At 37.6% G+C, this 19,636-nt stretch overlaps 1 protein-coding gene across 1 annotated transcript; it reads right to left on the minus strand.

Annotated features, from left to right (window-relative positions):
• Window positions 1-3,352: 3,352 nt before the first annotated feature.
• On the minus strand, window positions 3,353-4,914 carry ATOH7 (atonal bHLH transcription factor 7). The gene has a single exon (XM_054174718.1). The coding sequence runs from the start codon at window positions 4,798-4,800 to the stop codon at window positions 4,345-4,347; it is 456 nt and encodes a 151-aa protein (XP_054030693.1). The 5' UTR covers window positions 4,801-4,914; the 3' UTR covers window positions 3,353-4,344.
• Between the last annotated feature and the right edge of the window lie 14,722 nt (window positions 4,915-19,636).

Genomic DNA, 19,636 nt, shown 5'->3' on the forward strand with positions numbered 1-19,636 from the left:
ACCATTTAGGGATTCCAGTCAACAACTGAGCTTTGCCCTGGCTATGTGTATAACACAAGATGGACTGTGACCTAAATACCTTATAAATGGTGAGATAGAAAGTAGAAGCCTAAAAAATTGGAATGAATTGAAGATGTAAAACATGCCAGTGCCTACTCACTGATGACCTCAATACTTAGACAGGAAGAAACCACTGACTTTTAATTACTAACATGTATTTGTGGAACATGCCACCCTAGATCTTCTTTCAGCCACTGAACAGTGAATGTAATGACTTAAAATTTCACTTCAGTAATGAGTTCAGAAATAATTCTTGTTACCTTGTCAAAGCAGGGTAATATGATTCAAAGAATCATAGAAGCAGAGTGTCTGAAGCTACTTTGAAAAAAAAACCCTGCAGCCTAATCCTTTTAGAAGAATAAGGTTAATCTCCCACAAGCAGTTCATTAGCATTTCACACTGAATTTCAATAGTGAAGCAAGTATGTGTGTAGCATGCAATAAATATTTAAAGCTGCCAGCACTTCTCATCCCCAATGTCTCTACAATAGTGTAGTTCTAAAATTACAATGTACTGATACTACCAATAGAAGGATTTCAGGTTTGAACTGCTGTTCAGTGGGACAAATAGTTTAGGAAGAGACAAAACTCAGTCACTAAGAACACACTAAGCTCTGAGCATCTAAGGTTCTGCTTCCAGTGGAAGGCCCACTGAAAGTGGTAATTATTTACAACATTTCAAAACCCCATAGCAGTAAAGTCTAGTGCAGAAGAAGGGTCACAGCCATTACCTGACAAGCACCAAGAAGCCAACAGGAAAAAAATATTTGGTAGCAGTAATCAAACTTGAGTTAAACGATCAAGTTTACGTGTCACAAAGTGTCAATAAAATACTTGTAAAGAAAAGCAATAAGAATAAGCCAATGACTTCCTGAATAACTGAGTGTGAGATAATGGATAACACCTACTTTTCAGACTGCCTTCAGAAACAATTTTTAATTATTAAACTTCCCCTTATCCAAGTTTGCTCCCTGAAATGCTTTGACAGATCATCAATACACAGACAGCTGTCAACACACTACAAAGAACTTACTCTGCCGCCTTCAGTACAATAGGGAAATGGAAATCCCAACTTCCAGCCCAACGCTGCACTCTCCCAAGAAACAAAAATATTACAGCATTATATAACAACAGTAAAACACTCACCTCCCACTAGCATGACCAAATACAAGACAAGGGGGATTATAAATCTCATCATATTATTCAGCAGCAGAGATTGATGCAATGACCTGATTTACAAAGTGTTCACAAGTTACGTCCTGCATTCAAGTACTTTTTAGCACTTCAGTTTCAATTCTTAGTAATTTTTGGTAACATGACCATAGATACTTTGTGTTCTGTTGGTTTGTTCCTCTTTCTGGGAGCTTACAATCATCTAATAATTCACTGCATACTAATCCATTATTTTTACAATTATATGTATTATCATATGCAGCAGACTATAAATTACAATGCTACATGAAAGAAACAAAATCAGAAGAGGAATGGATGTTAAGTACTTTTATGTAAATTATTTATGAACTGCAATATCATGTCCAAAAAAAAATTCTGCCAGTAGTGCAGAAACACATCAGTTCCTGGACACTGCTCTAACATTTATGCTTTTGGTTTAGAAAGTTATCTTTCACAGACAGGTTGGAAGGAACCTTAAAGATCATCTAATTCCAACTTCTCTGCCATAGGCAGAGACGCCTCCCACTAGACCAGGTTGCTCAAGGCCTCATCCAACCTGGCCTTGAACACCTCCAGGGAAGAGGCATCCACAACCTGCCTGGGCAAACTGTTCCAGTGTCTCACCACCCTCATGGGGAAGAATTTCTTCCTAATCTCCAGTCTAAATCTCCTTTCCTCAAGATCAATGCCATTGCCCCTCATCCTGTCACTACAAGCCCTTGTAAAAAGTTGTTCCCCAGCTTTCTTGTAGCGCCCTTCAAGTACTGGAAGGCTGCCCCAGCTCTCTCAGCCTGTCCCCACAAAGGAGATTCTCCAGCCTTCTGAACATTTTTGTGACCTCCTCTGCACCCACTCCAGCAGTTCCTTGTCCCTCTTATGCGGGGGGCACTAGACTGGACACAGTGGTCCAGCTGGGGTCTCACTGAGCCAAGTCTTCCCCAGCATATAATCACACAATTTATTTGCATCATATTCCCATTTCAGAATGGAAAACCCACTACTCTGGTGGCAGAGCAGGTGAGGCAATGTCTGCCTCAGGTTCACAGTGAAGAAATTGGCATAAGATAGCACATAGAATCATAGCATCGCTATTTAAGGACTGTATTAATTGTTAGTACATACGCAAACTTGCCACTTAATGATGAGTAATATTCAGTGTTAAGTCAGCTATAGGATGGACAACAATAAACTTCTTTGTAGAAATTGGTGAGTACCATGAGTTCATATTCCCAGAAGGGTGAATCCATTTTCTGTTTTCTGACAAAGATCTAATGTAATTCATAAGGAAAGCACACATTTTAATAATGAACACCGATTTCTTTAGTGAGGCTAAAATATACATTCAAAAGCATTCCCAAATGCCAGTATTTAAATGAGAGAATTGGTCAGATTATCTCTATGTACTTAACCTAGCCTGAGAGTCTATCCCAGTCCAACAGTCCAGTTCCTACCTTGGGAAACATACTAGTCTGCACAAGGATAACTGAGGGCAAAACATCAGCAAGGGGTCGCAGGGAAGGCAGACAGTGAAGTCAGATCTTTGTATGAATTCATACTGCTGCAGGGTCCCTCTACCCCTAAACAGGGCTTAGTTCCTACTGATGCTTTTGTTTTGCACTGAAAGCTGCTCAGTTGTTGAAAATAACTCCTATCAAAGCTACTCATTTGTCATTTGAAAGAACTCTAAAATATAAGACATGGCAGCAGCCAGCAGGGAACCCACTAGCCTTCCCTGCTGGAAACCCACCAGCAGCTGTTTTGAGACAGCAGCTCCTTTTCTCCTTTTATCTTTCTCCCTCAGCTAATGTTAGCAAGGGCTTGTTTCTGGTAAGTCGCCACAGCAGCACTAGCAGAAGTACCCCTCAGCTTCATAGGCTGCCACCATCACAACAGACAGAGGCAATCGAACTCTTGCAGACTCTACATCCTGCTAAAAGAACATCTGCTTCTCCAGCTGTCCTGCTTTTACTCATTTTCTGACCTTCCCAATCTTGCTGTTCTACCCAGATTGCTCTACCCTCCACAAATGAAAGAACCTAACAAGAGCCCATTCGGGGCATCATCAGGGCTGAAAGGTACTCATCTGCTTTGCAAGAATGCTCTGTAACTTTTAACCAAACTCTCGCCTTTAAAGGCAGGTTTTCAGAGGGTACATCAAACACTTCTTACTCTAACTGGGAAGCAAGCATCATTTGCTAGCTGATTCTTCTGCACACAAAACTGCTAGGATTACAATGGAAGTGGTGTAACATTTGGGGCGGGAAAGCCACTAGTAATTCCTACAACAGGAATTTGAGGTAGTTGGTGAGGATGTATCATAGAAAACATTTTATTTATGATTAACAAAACCTGTTGTTTCCAGATAACATAAAAAATAAAATCCAAACATTTAAAGTCTACAAAAAAGCTTAGATTGTTTTCACACAAGCATTTTCATTTATGGTAGATAATCACAGCCATTGAAAATAAAAACATTCTTTTTATGACTTGAAACCAGCTCTTTTTCGAGCATACAAGAGACACCATAAATTGGATTAAAGCAAACCTACACAACCTTGCAATCCATACATCAAACTTACAAAGTTTAAGAAAGTTAGTTCTCTGAGGACTAGAACTCCAATACATTAGAAAACTTTTTCCGTGGTAGCCATTTAGTTTAAAGCAAACCAAAGAATCACTTTAAAGCTGACATAAAAATAAAACCATGTAATGAAGTTCACTTCTGGTGTTAGTCCCTTCAGGTACACCATAGGTCAGTTTCGCCCATCATCTGCAGAAAATTTTGTCATGATTCACTGCAGTGACAAAAACCCCAAACCGCCCAAACTTAGGTATCAGAAGAATCAAATGAACTAGATGAACTAGGAAGCAATTAGCAGACAGATTTCAAATTAATAATATGCTTTCCATCAGCATTAAATAAATTAAATCTTGTTAAATGCATTTTGATTTAAAGTTCTCAAAGCAAATTTTTTTGGTAAAATTAGTGTAAAATGCAAACAAGAATGAGCTGTTATAATGCAAATATTACCTTATTCAAGCAGATTAATATTCTTGCTAATTATTAAATAACACATCTGGCCTGCTGCATATTCTCAGTTGGCAAAAAGTTCTAATTAGCTATTTGAAAATGTTCAGGGTGATAGCTGAATATTCGCTGGGCGTAAGCATCACTGTCTGCTGACATTTTTTGTCCCGTGTAATGGTGGTAGCTCTCTGGATGGAAGTGTTCACAGTGAAGGGTAAGCCATTCTCTTTCACTACTGTATCTTTCAGCTTCGGCAAGTATTCTAGTGAGAGCCATGATGTAACTCAAAGCCATCTGCAGGGTTTCATACTTGGACAGCTTCTTATCTTGGCCCCACTGTGGAACCACCTTCCTCAACCGATCAAAGGCTGTGTTCAGCCCTTGCATCCGTCTCCTCTCCCTGGCATTGGCAGCCAGTCTTCTCTTGGCAGCATTCTCCATCCTCTCTGAACTGCACTTCACGATGCAGTCTGTCCCGCTTCTGCACTGGATGTCTGGTTCTATGCCTGAATCCAAGCGACTGGATTTACAGGTTTTCATGTTTGATGCAGCTTCACTTTCACAAAAACTAAAGATGACCTTTTAGAAATCAGGTACCTAAAAAGTGGCAGGGCAAGCACTCATGTGAGTAGCCTGTGTAGCTTTTCAACCTGTTTCCAGATATCAACAATAGGATATTTTTCTTAGCATCAAAAATTTAAAAAAAAAAAAAAAATCTTCTGTTTTTTAATATCTGAAGATTGCTTCTTATGGCTTAAAGAAAGACTAAAGAATTTTTAATGTCTTATTCTTTCATTCTTTTAATGTCTTTAAACTCAAAGACATAGAAATCAACGAAACCTCCATTCTCAAAATGTGTGTCATTGAAGAAAATGGTCCATTTAATCCAAAAAAGATCTTAACAGATTAAAGAGGCATCAGCTCCAGATGACCATTTCAAGTAAGAGAAGCTGTGATCCAGCTCAGGAGAGAATTCTGAACTGACAAACTGTTGTGATCTGCAGACGCAGCTTGGTAACAGCAATCTCTCCTTGCTTGGCTCCTGCCGGCACGCAATGCCTGTGTCTTGCAGACAACGGGAGCCTTTATAGAAACTGCAAAAGCTAAACAGGTGGTAGCAGGTGGGCGGGCAGCACTCTGCTTCCATCCCAGCACCTTCCCACCATGGGAACTACAGGGGGAAAAAAACCCAAACAAAACAGTAAAATCTGAACATTACAGCCTTCATCTGTTAAGAAGTCTTCCAAAGCCATTCTGTCCGGCCCTAACAACTTGCCATCTGGAGTAGTGTCTGGCTGGCCCCACAAGACTCTGGGCAGTTAAGCAAAAGATCCTTTCAATAGATAATCTGTTGCAACTCAGTGGGAAAAAAAATCTCTGTGCATTGTAATATTTGTACATTAGAACGTGCAAAGTCTGCTTACATGGTAAGGATGAACTGTTCTAATGAAACAGAGGAGGATTAGCTGAATGCTATATGGCCACGAACACTACAGGTTTGCTCTATATGGTACCAAAATAAGTAGATTCAAATTATTGAAAATCCATCAGCACTCACAATTTTAATACTGTGTAAAGTACACAACATTGCAGAGAAAAGTGCTTGAGAAAAGTGGGGATTGTGTATTCAACCTGTCAGTAAATCCAATGTCATTAAAATAACTTTAGTCTACTTAAACAGTTTAAATATATCTATGGATTTCTCTAATAATGACTAATAAAATGTTTTGACAGGTTGTGATTCAGACACAAAAACATGCAAATACACAAACTTCCTGAAGACTGCCCTTTGTAACACACCACATTAAAGTATATGCATGTATTTCATCTGAATGTTTTTTAGAAGTGTGTCTTTTTAGTAATACCTCCAAATAAAAAAAAAAAATAAAAGAAGATGTGAAGAAAACCTGACAACTGCTTGCTGGATTAAGAGATCATTTCTACTACTGGTTGTAATGATAGAGGAGCCACTATACACACCCCCACACCCCACAATCAAAACGTCTTTCTTTTACTGTACTGGTATTAGCAAAACAATTATCTACATAAACTTAGAAGGAAATATCATACAGTAATACAAAAGGTAAAAAACAAAACAGATGCTCTGCCACAATGATTTATTATCCGTATTGATTTCAAACTTAATTAAATTGTTACCAGCATTCATAAATTAGTAACTTTTTTCATTAGAGAGTGAATACTGTATATTTATTTAGAACTATAGCTCAATTGTTTTCATGATGACTCCAAAACTTGCTGGAGTTGTAAACAGCTGATTAATCCCTAGCAGAAGCAATGACAATGAAATGAGGTTGAATAATCCAAAAACAATAGAATGCAATTGAACACTAATGGCTTCCAGCACGACAGATGTTGAATGTAGGCTGTTACGCCCAGTTGCTCTGCTCTAAATATTCTGAACCCTAATGGCCTTAAACAGAGCTGATAGTTGAGGTGGGGAGTCTCCATTATTCCATTATCAAAATGTATGCTGGATCTTCAATTTTTAAAGAAGTACAACTCCATCACATGTCACTGGAAACGTTCAGCACTCCTAGCTGTGTGCATTGACCTGTTCTCCCCAACATAAAGAACTACTACCACACATTAAAATGCTACTTTCTGAGCGACAATTCCTGACTATGTGTGAGAGAGACAGCTGAGAACAGCACCACTCAGAAAACCCAAACAGCCATATGTCTTTCACAGAAAGATCAGCAGATATTTCTCCTGAAGATGCTTCATGGATTTATTACATGTCCAGTAGAAACAAAAATACACCCCTGATCTTCATGCTACTGCTACAGTATATTTCAGTGTTACCATCTTCTATGCCCAAATATATTTGTTACTAAAATCCATTGTCTCTTAAAACAAATCTCAAAGGATTTTTTTAAAGAACACAATAAAGTTAAGGTATTTTGTAGGTTAATAAATACTGTGCATTCTCATGAGATAGATATTACTCAAAAGAGAGGATTAATCACTCTTAAGAGTGCTGTTAACTTCATAGCAGAAACATGAAAAGCACCCCTTAACAATACCATATGGTATAATAACATATTTTGTCACTTGTCAGCTTTCCTATTGTTAACTTATCATGACCTAACAGTATAAATTACAGTGAAGACTTCAAATGTCTTGAAAATCACAGCACTTAAAACCTTCATATTTCACTCCACTAATGCACAGTATCATAGTATATGATAGTGCTGTTAATTCCCCCCCCCTTCTTAATTGATTCACCACCATTATTATTATGCTTTGACCAACACGCTGGTACAATCTCAAGAGAGAAGCTGTGATTTATCTCTCTTACTGAACAAACTGCAACTTTACCTTAAATGATTTACTATCAAATCACAGGACAGGAGCCCAAGTCCATCTGGATTAATAACAAGCCTCTAACAGGATTTTATAGCTTACAGGCAAGGCTAAAAACTTTTTCATGGCACATCAAAATGCCTGCTTTTCACCACCTACAATTTTCTTAAGTTTCTGTTTTACAAAGGTGAAATAAGAAAAGTTAGTATTAAGGTCTTATTCACACCAATTAATTCAGCTTAGTCCACCAGCCATATAAAAACACATTATTTCCAGCTAGAAAAAAAATTGCCTTATTGCTCAGTCAGTAACAGAAAGGGCATCAGTTTTCCCAATTTTTCTTCACTTGGTTTGACTTTCTCTCTATTTCAGCTTGTCTCAGTAACTGCTTGTGTAACTCTCTTCCCCACTCCATTTATTTTTATTCATTTCTAAGAAATCGTATTCTTTGAAATAAGTTTTCAATTGATTTTGAAGATTTTTATGCTATAAGTTTCCAAAAGCTGTTAATATATTCTGATGTGATATACTGCTGTGGTGCTAAAAAGTTCTATATCCCAACTCATATTGGTCTCATCTTTATTGTACATCCATGATTTCTGAATAATTTATCTTTCACTCTAATTTTATTGTCATAACATAATCTGAAGCAAGAAGAACATGAGAATCATCAGAAAGAAGTTCTGTGCCTACTCAGTTACTCAGATGAGAACCTTTGAATCGCTAACGATGCAGGTACGAATTTAATGCTATGCCATGACCCTAGCAGCAGCATCCTTGATTCCCATTTTAATTCTAAACCAGTATCTTTAAATTATAATAATCTGTTTTTCTCAGAACAAGAGAGAGAGAGGTAAGAATTTCAGTCATAAATCATCTTAGCATCAAGTCACCATTGATATTAGGAAAATAAGGGATAGTTTCAGTCTGTTAAAGAAATCAACTAGTTTTACGATGACTACATACAGAAATGCATTAGACACTGTCTGCCAGATCTCCAGGTTAATAACTCCAATGCAATTATCACAGCGCCCACTAAGAAGAGCTGGGTATCTTTCACTGTGCTACTATGGGAAACACAATCCGATTATTTTTATTACTTGCTCTCCTTTCCTCTTCACTAAAAATAACATATAGAAGCAATACATCCAAGCGAGAACCTTACCTCTTCTTTCTAGCCAGAAGTCACTATTTCCTTTCAGGTAGATCCTTTCTAAAAGCCTCATCAAGATTTCTTACCACAGTAGTTTGTACTGAGCAAAGCTTAAGTACTGGCACACCGTATGCTGCCTAATTAAGGGCAGATGGGTAACTACCAAAATATGACCATCCTTAAGGGCCCAGTTTCTAGTAATATTTGACTCAGCTCATAAGACAGGCTAGAAGTCCATGGTCTGCAGAATAATGTATGTTCCTTCCTTGGTTATTTACATTGTTTTCCCTACCACAGCTGTAGGACAATCAGAAAACAGAATAAATGAGCACTGTGTGTCCCAAAGGGAAATTCAGGCACTAACTCACACTGGGAAGCTGAATGCAATCTGCGGCAGTAAGGTTAGTTTACAATCATCTCACCAAGAGCTTCCCAACCTCATACCCACCACTTTTCTACTGAGTATTTAGAACACTTCATTTTCCTTTTAAGTCTCTCTGGGGTGAGCCTTACTTTCTAATATTTCAGCAAGTCTTCAGGCCACACTAAAGGCTCTACTTGCCACACTACCCTCCAGCTTTCACCTCTTCTCAGTTTACCCATTTCTCCTTGCCCATCATCCTTTCCTGCTTCATGATATCTTCCTGCAGTAGCTTCCGTCCTGGTGAGGCTCAAAAAAATCTTCTAAACCCCAAAAAATTAGAAACAGTTTATTTCATCATGGTAATAGAGGAACATATTTTGAATGTTTTAACCTAAACTGTTTCTCAGCTCTATTACATATTCACTATGATTACTGTGGCATACATATATACATACATACACACAAGATAGCTCATGAAAAAGCAGCCTCATGAAAAGAAGTTTCTGCTTAGAATGGCATTGCAGCCCACTGCACCACTAAAGCCAGGGGGGGCGGGGGGCTGGGGGAAGAGTTGATGTATCATTACAAAGCCAGCAAATCTACCAAGGTCAGCTCCACCTGTGCACACTCGGCCATCTGCAAAACCTAGTAAGAAACATATCACAGCAGGACCTATAGGCAACACACAATAGGGGACACAGTTACCTGCACAGTGTTTACTGTTAACGGTTCAATCAGTGTTGTGGAAGGAAGCCTGGATACTGAAGTAGCACAGCTCTGTAAGCTTTGCTCTGTCCACCAGCACTCCAAGGTCTTTTTCCATGGAGCTGCTTTCCAGCAGGGCAGCCCCTAATCTGTACTGATGCATGTTGTTATTCCTCCCCAGATGTAGGACCCTGCACTTGTCCATACTAAACTTCATGAGGTTTGCCTGCACAGAGCTCTCCAGCCTTTTACTGTTTCAGCCTTTGCTGAAACTGGTGGTCTGACTCCTTTCCTGTCTTCAGCTGCTTGCAAGCCCTAGCAAGGCAGGCAGTAAGGCAGCCATAGTGTGGAACAAAAAACCCAAACCATTCTCTTCCACTGTGGTGACTAACTATTAAACTACCTATTTGCTGTGCCATCTGAAGCACATTAACACAATATTATTGCAAATAGTCACTGTTTCAATTAACGCCATCATTTGTCTTGCATTCAAAAACACCTTTTTTTTTTTCCTAAGACAAAAAGTACCAACATTGTTTGCAAGTTAGCCTTTGGAATTCAGAACCCACAGAAATTCATAAACACAGAAGCTAAACAGTTAACTGTGATGAGATGCAGTTCAGAAATTTCATCCTAGAACAAAATCACTTTCCTAGAAGTATCCTTTCCCCCCACCTTTTTTTTTTCAGCACCAAAATTCCTCCTATGTCTAATCCTACACCTGAAATGGCAAACACTATCATTTTCAGATCAATCATGCCTGTATCCAACCTACTTACTAATCAGTAACTCTGTGTTTTGCTTGGACTTTGCTGAGAGCAGTGTTTCCAACTTTCACAATGGTAGGGGAAACCGTTAACTCTCTGTTGCAGATGTCATAGCAGCTTCTTAATCTTGTGGTGTGTTAGTGCTCTCTCCAGCTAGATGTTGAAGATCATTAATTAGCCATGTGTGAAAAGACAACGGCTTTTTATTTCCTCATACACTTTTTTCTCTTAATATGTAGGGACTGTCTGACAGGCAAAAACATAAGTGGGTCATACAATAGTACAGACTCTTTGCATTGGCAGTAAAAGTATCTTACCACAAGCCAGGGAATAAATTGCTTTCTGTTTTCTGCTGAGGGGACACAGCAGAGTAGAGAAGGGGAGATATAAAAGGCATTTCATGGTATCAAACAAGAGTAATATAAGAATGCAAGCCACATCATTTAAAAAAATGCTTATTAAAAAACCAAATTAACAAAACAGCTTGCATATGCAGATTTTGGTCAAGCAAGCAGCTCCACACACTTCAGAAGTAAATCCAAAACAGAAAGGAGGGGGGGGGAAAGGACATTTTATTTATTGTATCACAACTTGTTTGGTATGTTTTTAAGTCAAAACACTGCACTGACTAAAAGCACTAACAGCTAGTCCATTTCACTTTAGTGAATTCTTCTTCCTCATATGGCAACCTCTCCACCCATGGGACAGGACCAATAATGGACATTTTGCTTTCTATTCCTTCAACCAAAGTGCTGGAAATTTAATTTTATCCATTTTTTTCCTACCAAGAAAAGTCACTCTCTGCAGTCTACCCTTTTCTCTGTCAAGAGGCATGAAAACCCTCAGACTGAAGCTGACCTCTTCCCAGTACCTACAACCACAGAAAGCCATGGAGACAAGCGCTGCAAGATTCAATCTATTTATGAAACACTATTGCTTATGTAGAATTCTATACCATAAAGACTTTACTATCTCCAACCTGCTTCACTCAAAGTACAAAAAGGAACTAATGTGCAGGAAAATATAACACAGTTTAAGTATAGAAATGAGCATTGAAACTGATGAAAACAGAAATACTTCTTGACAAGCACACAAAACTTAGAACCACAGAGCGGTCTCTGTTTTGAGAAGCAGAAAACTGCATTAGAAAACTCTGTGAGGGATATAATATGGTGTCCAAAGCCACGAACCTACGAAGGTAAGCCCTGAATTTAATCGCAGCCTGCATACAACACTTAAAAAAAACACCAGCACATGGGATTTCAGGGAGAAGAAAAAAGGTAAAGAAAGACAGTGGAGAAAAACAAGAGCCATAAGGTTAAGATAGAAGCTGAAACACAGGCAGGAACAGAAAATGAGAATAAAAGGAAGATATAAAAGAAGAGAAGATTTCAAGTGGGCTGAACCACAACTGTTTACAGTGTCTGGAATCTACAATCTCTAATATTAAGAACTTTTGTTCTTGCTCATGGCTGCAACTTGAAGAATAAAATGTAACACACTTTGGAAGTGAACCACAGTTATGTCTGGCTCCTAACCAATTAGGAAGAAGACTCTAAAAACTCGTCTCCCAAAACCATAATCAATGCTACAATTCATGTTGCTTGCCCAAAACATTGTGCCAAAAAGTTTATTGACTGAAATAAAAATATATGAAGCAGCAATGGAGGGATGGCAAAGCATGCTGTCAGCTTTTTATGAAATAAATTTTCAGTTCAAAGAGTTATTTTCTTGTTCAAACAGCCATAAAATTACTAGCCACTGCCCTGCCTCTCATCGATCTCTACTTGGCACAGTTTGCCAGATGCTGTTTAGTCTAAGTGTTGCCTTGACCTCCACTGGTGACACTGGCCCCTTTTTGCTTTGTTGCACAGTATTTTCCCAGCAGGGAGGTCCCACCCCTCTAATAGTTCAGTTGCAACTTTTGCTAAAGGCTTCTAGGTTACCCATATGTTGTATTGGAGGGGCCAGCCTGACTAGAATTAACTCAGAAGTGGCATCCAGCATTGTGGCTGGAGCTGGCCCAGAGGAGATTATAAATGCCCCAAAACTAATTAAATATTTTGTCTCCTGCTGGTAAACAAAAGCAAATGAGGGCAAAAATATGAAATGCCTGATTTAACTAGGATCTGTAAGTAGCTTGACAACGGCAACCCCAAAGCCAGTGATGCATGATTTAAAAGCCCCTAATGGGTCAAAGCTATAACACAAACGAGACTTTTGTCAATTATCCTTCACTTTATACACTTGCAAAACTGTTACAGAAATAAATGTACTGGCTACCATTTTTCAGAGTATTTCACAAATGCAGTTCTGGGGTAAGAGCTGTGCAGTCCAGAGATATATTTGGAATCAGCCTTAACTTTCATTTTTGCACCCAAATGACACAGAAAATAAACCTGACCACCCAAAGAAATATGGACAAATAAGAAGTGACAGTATCTTCAGTAACATTTTCATGGATCTAAATTGCCAAATGGTGCTTCCTGAAAGTGAGACACAATTCTTTTTTAATAGCATATTTAGTAACTTTTTAAAAAAATCTAATTTAAGTGCCTTTATCAATGCACTTCTTTTAAAAATAAATATATAGAATACATATAGAAGAATACATATAATGAAATCGGTTATGTTATTTGCATACAGAATAATCTATCTTTAAAGAAACCCACTAAATTATTTATATAATGAATCCAGTGATTTTATATATATCATTCAGATTTAATGTATTCATTTTCATCAATTACAAATCCTCTCTCATGGCATTTTAAATACTGTATGTCCCTTAGGGTATATTTTGTATTTAAAAAACACTACAGGAGATTACATTTTAGATGGTGTTGGGTGATAGGTTGGACTTGATGATCTCGAAGGTCTTTTCCAACCTGATTAATTCTATTCTATTCTAAATTTCTTTTCCTTTTATTAATGCATAATAGTTATCACTTAAAGATTCCATGAATTTGTTTTCGGAATGCTAAGTGATGAAAAGTCCTACAAAAATCCCATTAGTAAAGAAAATGAGAATTCAAAGTAGATGTTCTCTACATTCATTTTACACACATGCTTAATTTCATATGTTTATCTCATCCTACTGCAGTTTCACAGGACTAATCCAATGTCCAAAGTTAAAGCCAAGCCGTGCATTTTGATCATGCAGACCCTCAGTTCATCATGCTGTTAGTGCCAAGTAGAAAATGACTGGGTTAACAGAAGTGTAGCATTCACCTTTTCTGGGAGGACATCTGTGCTTCGCATTTTCCCCTAGCATGTTTTTAGGAAACATGCTTTACAGTGAGATTATCTTTATTTGTTGAAATTTAAAACTTACTAACAAATGGCAAAGACCAAATCTATAAGTAAAAGAAAAGGAAATCTCATAACAATTCATAGCTACAGATATATACCATACATGTATCTCTCACTTCATTTATGGTATTTTACCATTGGATTTTAACTTTATAATTAAACTGTTATGCAAATTAGGCAATTTTCACACTGTTTTTTAGACTGTTCACCATAAGGGCTGCTGTAATTAATGCTTTCCAACTTAACTAGGAACTTTTGTAGCCATACTGGTCTGTACCCTGCCACAGACAGATGAGCACACACGCACACATCCATAGACCACATCTGCTCTTTTGTCCAAATGGACAGCAGGACGCCACAGAGGTTTATCCATCAAAAGAAATGCAGCTCTAAAAGAGTAAGATGTTCTAGTTAGGCACATGGTAAAGTTTGTTGTTTCAAATCTCCCAAGTGTCACATTTCCAAACTACAATGAATTAGATGTGACAGGTATATTCTAAAAGCTACTAGCAAAACTGGCTGTGAAGAAAGAAACACTTACTGTAATGATTGCCAATTTATAATGCTAGGTTTAGAATGGCCAAAGGACAATATTTCCCATTAGGTTCATGAAAATAAAAAGTCATGAACCATAGCTAGAAGAGAAAAAAAATCGTTTTATCCACCGTGCACAGAAAAAGTACCATAAAGCTTATGGTTTGTTTTTTCTCCCAAGAACTTAGTTGCTTCTCTTTCCTTATTATTTCAGAAACTTCATAACTTCAAGATTCTTGAATGACAGCATTCTCTCAGATTTTTGTGGAGTTTTCTCTTGAATTAACCAAACTCAAGGATGGGGAAGTTTCTCAATGGAAATTTGAAATGAGAAGTGTTATATTCAGCCACTTTCATTGAACAGGTTTCCTTTTAGATATGCAAAATAAATGCTTATTTAATTGCATACATTGTGGTTTATGCCAACAACTACTCAGGCACCTGAGCTCCTAAGGAAAAAGATGCAGTAAGACAGCAGTAATACATATTTCTGTCACAGCTGGTCGTCTTCATATACAACTGAGATGCAAGAAGGAATGTAAGACTTTGGTTTTCCTGATAGCTTAAAAAAAATAAAAAGGTACCTGAGCATAATAAGAACAACTATTTTCATAATTCAGACTCACTGAAAAATGGGCATCGAACAAAAGTGCTATCAGTTTAAAGAATTATCTATGCTTTTATAGTCAAACACCAGGAAAAGTTCCAGCTTAGGTTCTGCAGCATCAACAAGTCAAGCACACAAGCTGTACAGCAAGGACTATGTAATCTAACAGACAAGCCTATGAAAAGACCCAGTAGCTGGAGGACAAAGTTTGCAACCCACAAACTTGAAATGTGTAATGTATTTGCAACAAAAAATCCCTAGATATTTAAGCAAGCAATACGGCAGATTCTTTGTAAGCTTACATTGTTATATTATATTTAGGTGTCTTTCTGCTACACCTGAATCATCAAGTACTGCCTTCAGTGCAGAGATTCTTTATGGAACACTACTGTGATATGCATACAGGCCATCAGCTAGCCTGATGGCCTTACATGCGCATCTATGAAGCACAGAAAAGCCTGCCAAAATTACCTAATAACCCAAGACAGTGATCCAGTAAGTCTGAAACTACAAAGAATTTGGGCAAACAGCACACACCTCGATTTCCCTTACATTTTTTCATTAGTGAATGTATCTTTAAGGGGAATGCAAGCCATTTAACATATGCCAGTGAAGAAGCAGTAAAACTCAAAAAACTCAGTGAAGAGGATATAAACCTAACTGCTGAAGTCCAAAATGCACCACTGCATCACTCGTTTGCCTCTGAATTTTGAGGAATATAGGTAACAAAACAGGAATGTTTGCCTGGACATACAACATGTGCTTTTATCTTTTTCAGATTTTTTTTTCCTAGAAAGCATGTTAATATATTCTTCCACAAAGGATCTATTGATGAGAAAAGGCTCAATACATTCTATAAAGCCTTTCCATGCACCATTGAAAGAGGTACGTCACTAAATTTGTCCTAGTTCAGAAAAGACCAGCATAATAATCTGTTTCAATAAGAGAAGTAGGATACCTGAAAACAGGTAAGGAGGAAAAATGAACATGCAGAACCTATGATGTCTCTCTTGGGTTTTCTTGCCTGGTAGGGAGGGCAAACTAAAGTGATGAATCCATATGATACCATTTTAAGGATCAAAATTCCACCTTCTTTTTGTCCATCTCAAAATCCTAGGGCACACCACAACTTAATCCAGCACAATTCCCAGACAGCCAGGAAATCTAGCAAAGATTATGCCTCTTGAAGAACAATTCCCTTTGGAGCTCCTCCTGGAACTGCCTAACTGTACCACCTTTCAGTCAGTGATAGCACTTGAAGAGACAATTGAATCCTTTGTTAAGAGCTTCCAAAAGTACCGATTAATTGGTATTCTGACTGACACTAATTCAAAGGTGTCTCCTAGTACCTTGGGATATGGTGTGTTCTACTTTGGAGAGAATCAATCAGTCAGAGATTGATGAAGAGGTGGTGAGGTCAGGTTTGCAAATACAGAACCATCTGCAGAGTCTCCTGGGTTGGTACCTGCAGCACAGCAATTTACAGGAGCAGGTGTTTCCCTTTAATTTTTTTTTTTTTCCTGCTGAAATTGTAACTTTATTCAGAAAGTGCCTGCAATTTATTAAGAGGGTACTTTGTTTATTGTTGCTATTAACTGCTGAAATGCTTCTGAGGGTTGTAGTAACCACACTCCTTAAAAACACAAGAATAGAAGCTGTGATGTTAAATATCCATGTCAATTAGATATGTCTTCAGAAAGCAGCTATGCAAAAACATGGAAGTCTGAAAGGTTTATTGGAATTGTTTTGTTCAGAGAGGAAACATTTCTTTATGCATATAGATGACTGAAATTATCTAGTCATTAAAATTACAATTTATTTTTGTTTACAGCCATATTTATAGTAAAAGGAAGCTTTCTAAAACAAAATTCAAGAATTCCAGCTGAAATTTCCCACCTGAACTGAGCTGGATGGACACTCTGGTAAGTCCCTTTGGTTTGCATCCAAAGCTTTGAAAAAGGCCAGTAGAGAACATATTTTAATTGAAATTCAGGTGCTTTGCTGCAGCTCATACTCTGCATAATCTGTTCTCTAGCCTAAACATCCCTCAGCTTAACTCCTAGGCCATATGAACTGTCTTTGCCTCATTACCTTCAAAGAGGGCATGAAGGCATTTCACCTCCTCTTCCCACCTACTTCGTTTCCCTCAAACTACTTCCTCTTCACAATTTTAGGAACATTCTTGAAAATTTTTCTTCAGTTTCCTTCATGTATTTTATCTACCCTGTAATTCTTCACAGGACAAAAATTACATACAGGAGAGTGGTTTCCTGATTTGGGTGCATCAACAGAAGGCACAGACCATTGGACAGTGGATAAAACTTAGGCTTATATGATTCATGACATTAAAACCCAGGGAACCCCCTCCTCTGCAAAAGCACAAGTCTGTCACTAAATGAACAACAGTTATAAAAGTTTCTTTTTGGCATTTGCTTTAGCTATTAAGTCTAATCTAAAGGTCTCAGTCTAAAACAGACCTGAAGGAAAAATCATTCCACACTCTCGACTATCTAGTAATAAATTGGGACTTGTTATTCCACTTTACCATTCTTCTGAAAGATTTAAGTTAAGATTTATAGTAAACTTTAGGAAATAAAAGGACAGTGACTTGTCAGTAGAGAAAAATTCCTTGTGCTGTTTTTATGCCTGACAATTCTTTTAAAGGCAGATCTACTCCTCCGAACAAATAGTACATACAGAAGTCAAAACCAAACCTCTTCAGCAGATTTTTCCATTTCAATTGAACTGATTTAATTTTTACCTCATTTGGCATCATCCTTAGTTTCCATTTCATTTCCTTTTTTGATTTCTGGGAAGGTATCCCCTGTTCCTGGCATATTTCCAAGCCATTCTGATGAATACTGAGACAAAGAATTTATCTTTCCTTTCCCAGAAAGAATCACTTCATCCATTGCTAATTTCCCTTCCTATCCCTTATGGAACACAGGACTCCCTTCTGTGACCTCCTAGGAAAGATTTCATGAATGTGTACACACTTTCTGGCTTTTGCAAACTTTCCCAATTTTTGTAACAACTTTGCAGTGTATGTTTTCTGTCTATTTTCACCTAGATAACATGGAAGAAAAGCAAAGTATTTTTGTGAATCCTTTAAGCAGATCTGTTCAGTAAGTAACTTACTGAATTTTAAAATGGCTTCCTAACTTCTCTCCAGGCCTTTTAGCTGTACACTCATGTCCACAGGAATACACTTTTTTTTTTTTCATTTTGCTTCCTTCCTCATGGTTGTGTACTTTCTCCTTGAACCCCTACATAAGCTATGTATCTGCAGAGGCACACACCAAAGAAGCAAAATGAGTAAACATGCTTTTCCATTTTCATATCTTGGCTGCTGGATCTAGACACAGATTTGCTCAAAACCTCCCAGTGGCCTGGAACTTAACAACCTTTTGTTGGACACTCTCATGATAAATAGCTTCTAAGCACACATAAATTTTTGAACTTGCAATTTCCCTTCACATAATTTGCTCTTGATTCAATACATCTCTATGCTACAGTCTTATTTAGGAGAGCAGCACTACACAGTTCTGCAAATCCTCTGTACCAGAAACACTACACAGAGACGCCACATTTTTCCAACCTTCCACTTAGCACCCTCACTTAAGTTTTGATTTGACATTTCTGTGATTTTAATCAAAACAATGCAAGTTCACTATTTTCTTAGAGAAACATTACATTCCAAATTCCTATGGTAATAACTGTAACATTATACAGGCAGTTCCAGAAAATTCTCTCTTAAACCAAGTTTTATTTAATGAGAAAGGCCATTAAGAGTCCCTGGAAAGCCCACAACAATAAAGTCTGCATGAAACCTGACAGCACTCAAAGTTTGTATTTAGTATTGTAAGGGCCTGAAAATTGTGCTGCACAGGTTGAAGATTTAAATTATAGTAATTTATTTGAATTATAGACATTTAAATTATAGTAGCCTCTTCAAAGAAATCTGCCCTTAAGCACTGTTTCCTTTCTGCATTTTCCAGACAGATTTGGCTTTCAGAAATTAACTTGGATAAAAATCTTTATACTCCTTTTTTTCTTGATGTGAAATTCATGTGATTGAGTCTGAATTCTCGTTTCAACTGCATTTGGACATTTGGTGCCAAGGTAACTTAGTGTTCAGGATCTTGCTCAAAATTAAGATAGTTGTTACACTGACTATATACAGCTAAGAAGACCAAGAGGTAAACCTTTGCATAAGAATGGGAAACAAGGCTATGCAAATTCTGAATTTTATTTGAAGTTTGCACCACCTATTTTTTCACCTATTTTTTGCACTAGGAAAGACCAACAGAATTTGTTACAACTAATTTCCTTCACTATTGACTGAAAATGTGCAAGGTATTAAAACATGCCTTAGCAAGTAATCAGGATCAGCAGGTCAACTGCACAATGTTGCATGAGAAAAAAGTTGCTACTTGGAAAATGAATGCTCTTTTTCTTGCCACTCTCAGCAGCCTTGCTTGTTTTGCATATGGTTGCATGTTTAATTAGCAATCCTTCTGTAAGTGTCTGCAATTAGTACAATGATGATTAATAAAATAACTCCTTTAAAGCTCCATTTATGCAGCAGAACTGCACAATCAGGAATAATTAAT

This window comes from Dryobates pubescens, chromosome 30 (assembly GCF_014839835.1).
Source record: "Dryobates pubescens isolate bDryPub1 chromosome 30, bDryPub1.pri, whole genome shotgun sequence".
Classification (NCBI taxonomy): Eukaryota; Metazoa; Chordata; class Aves; order Piciformes; family Picidae; genus Dryobates; species Dryobates pubescens.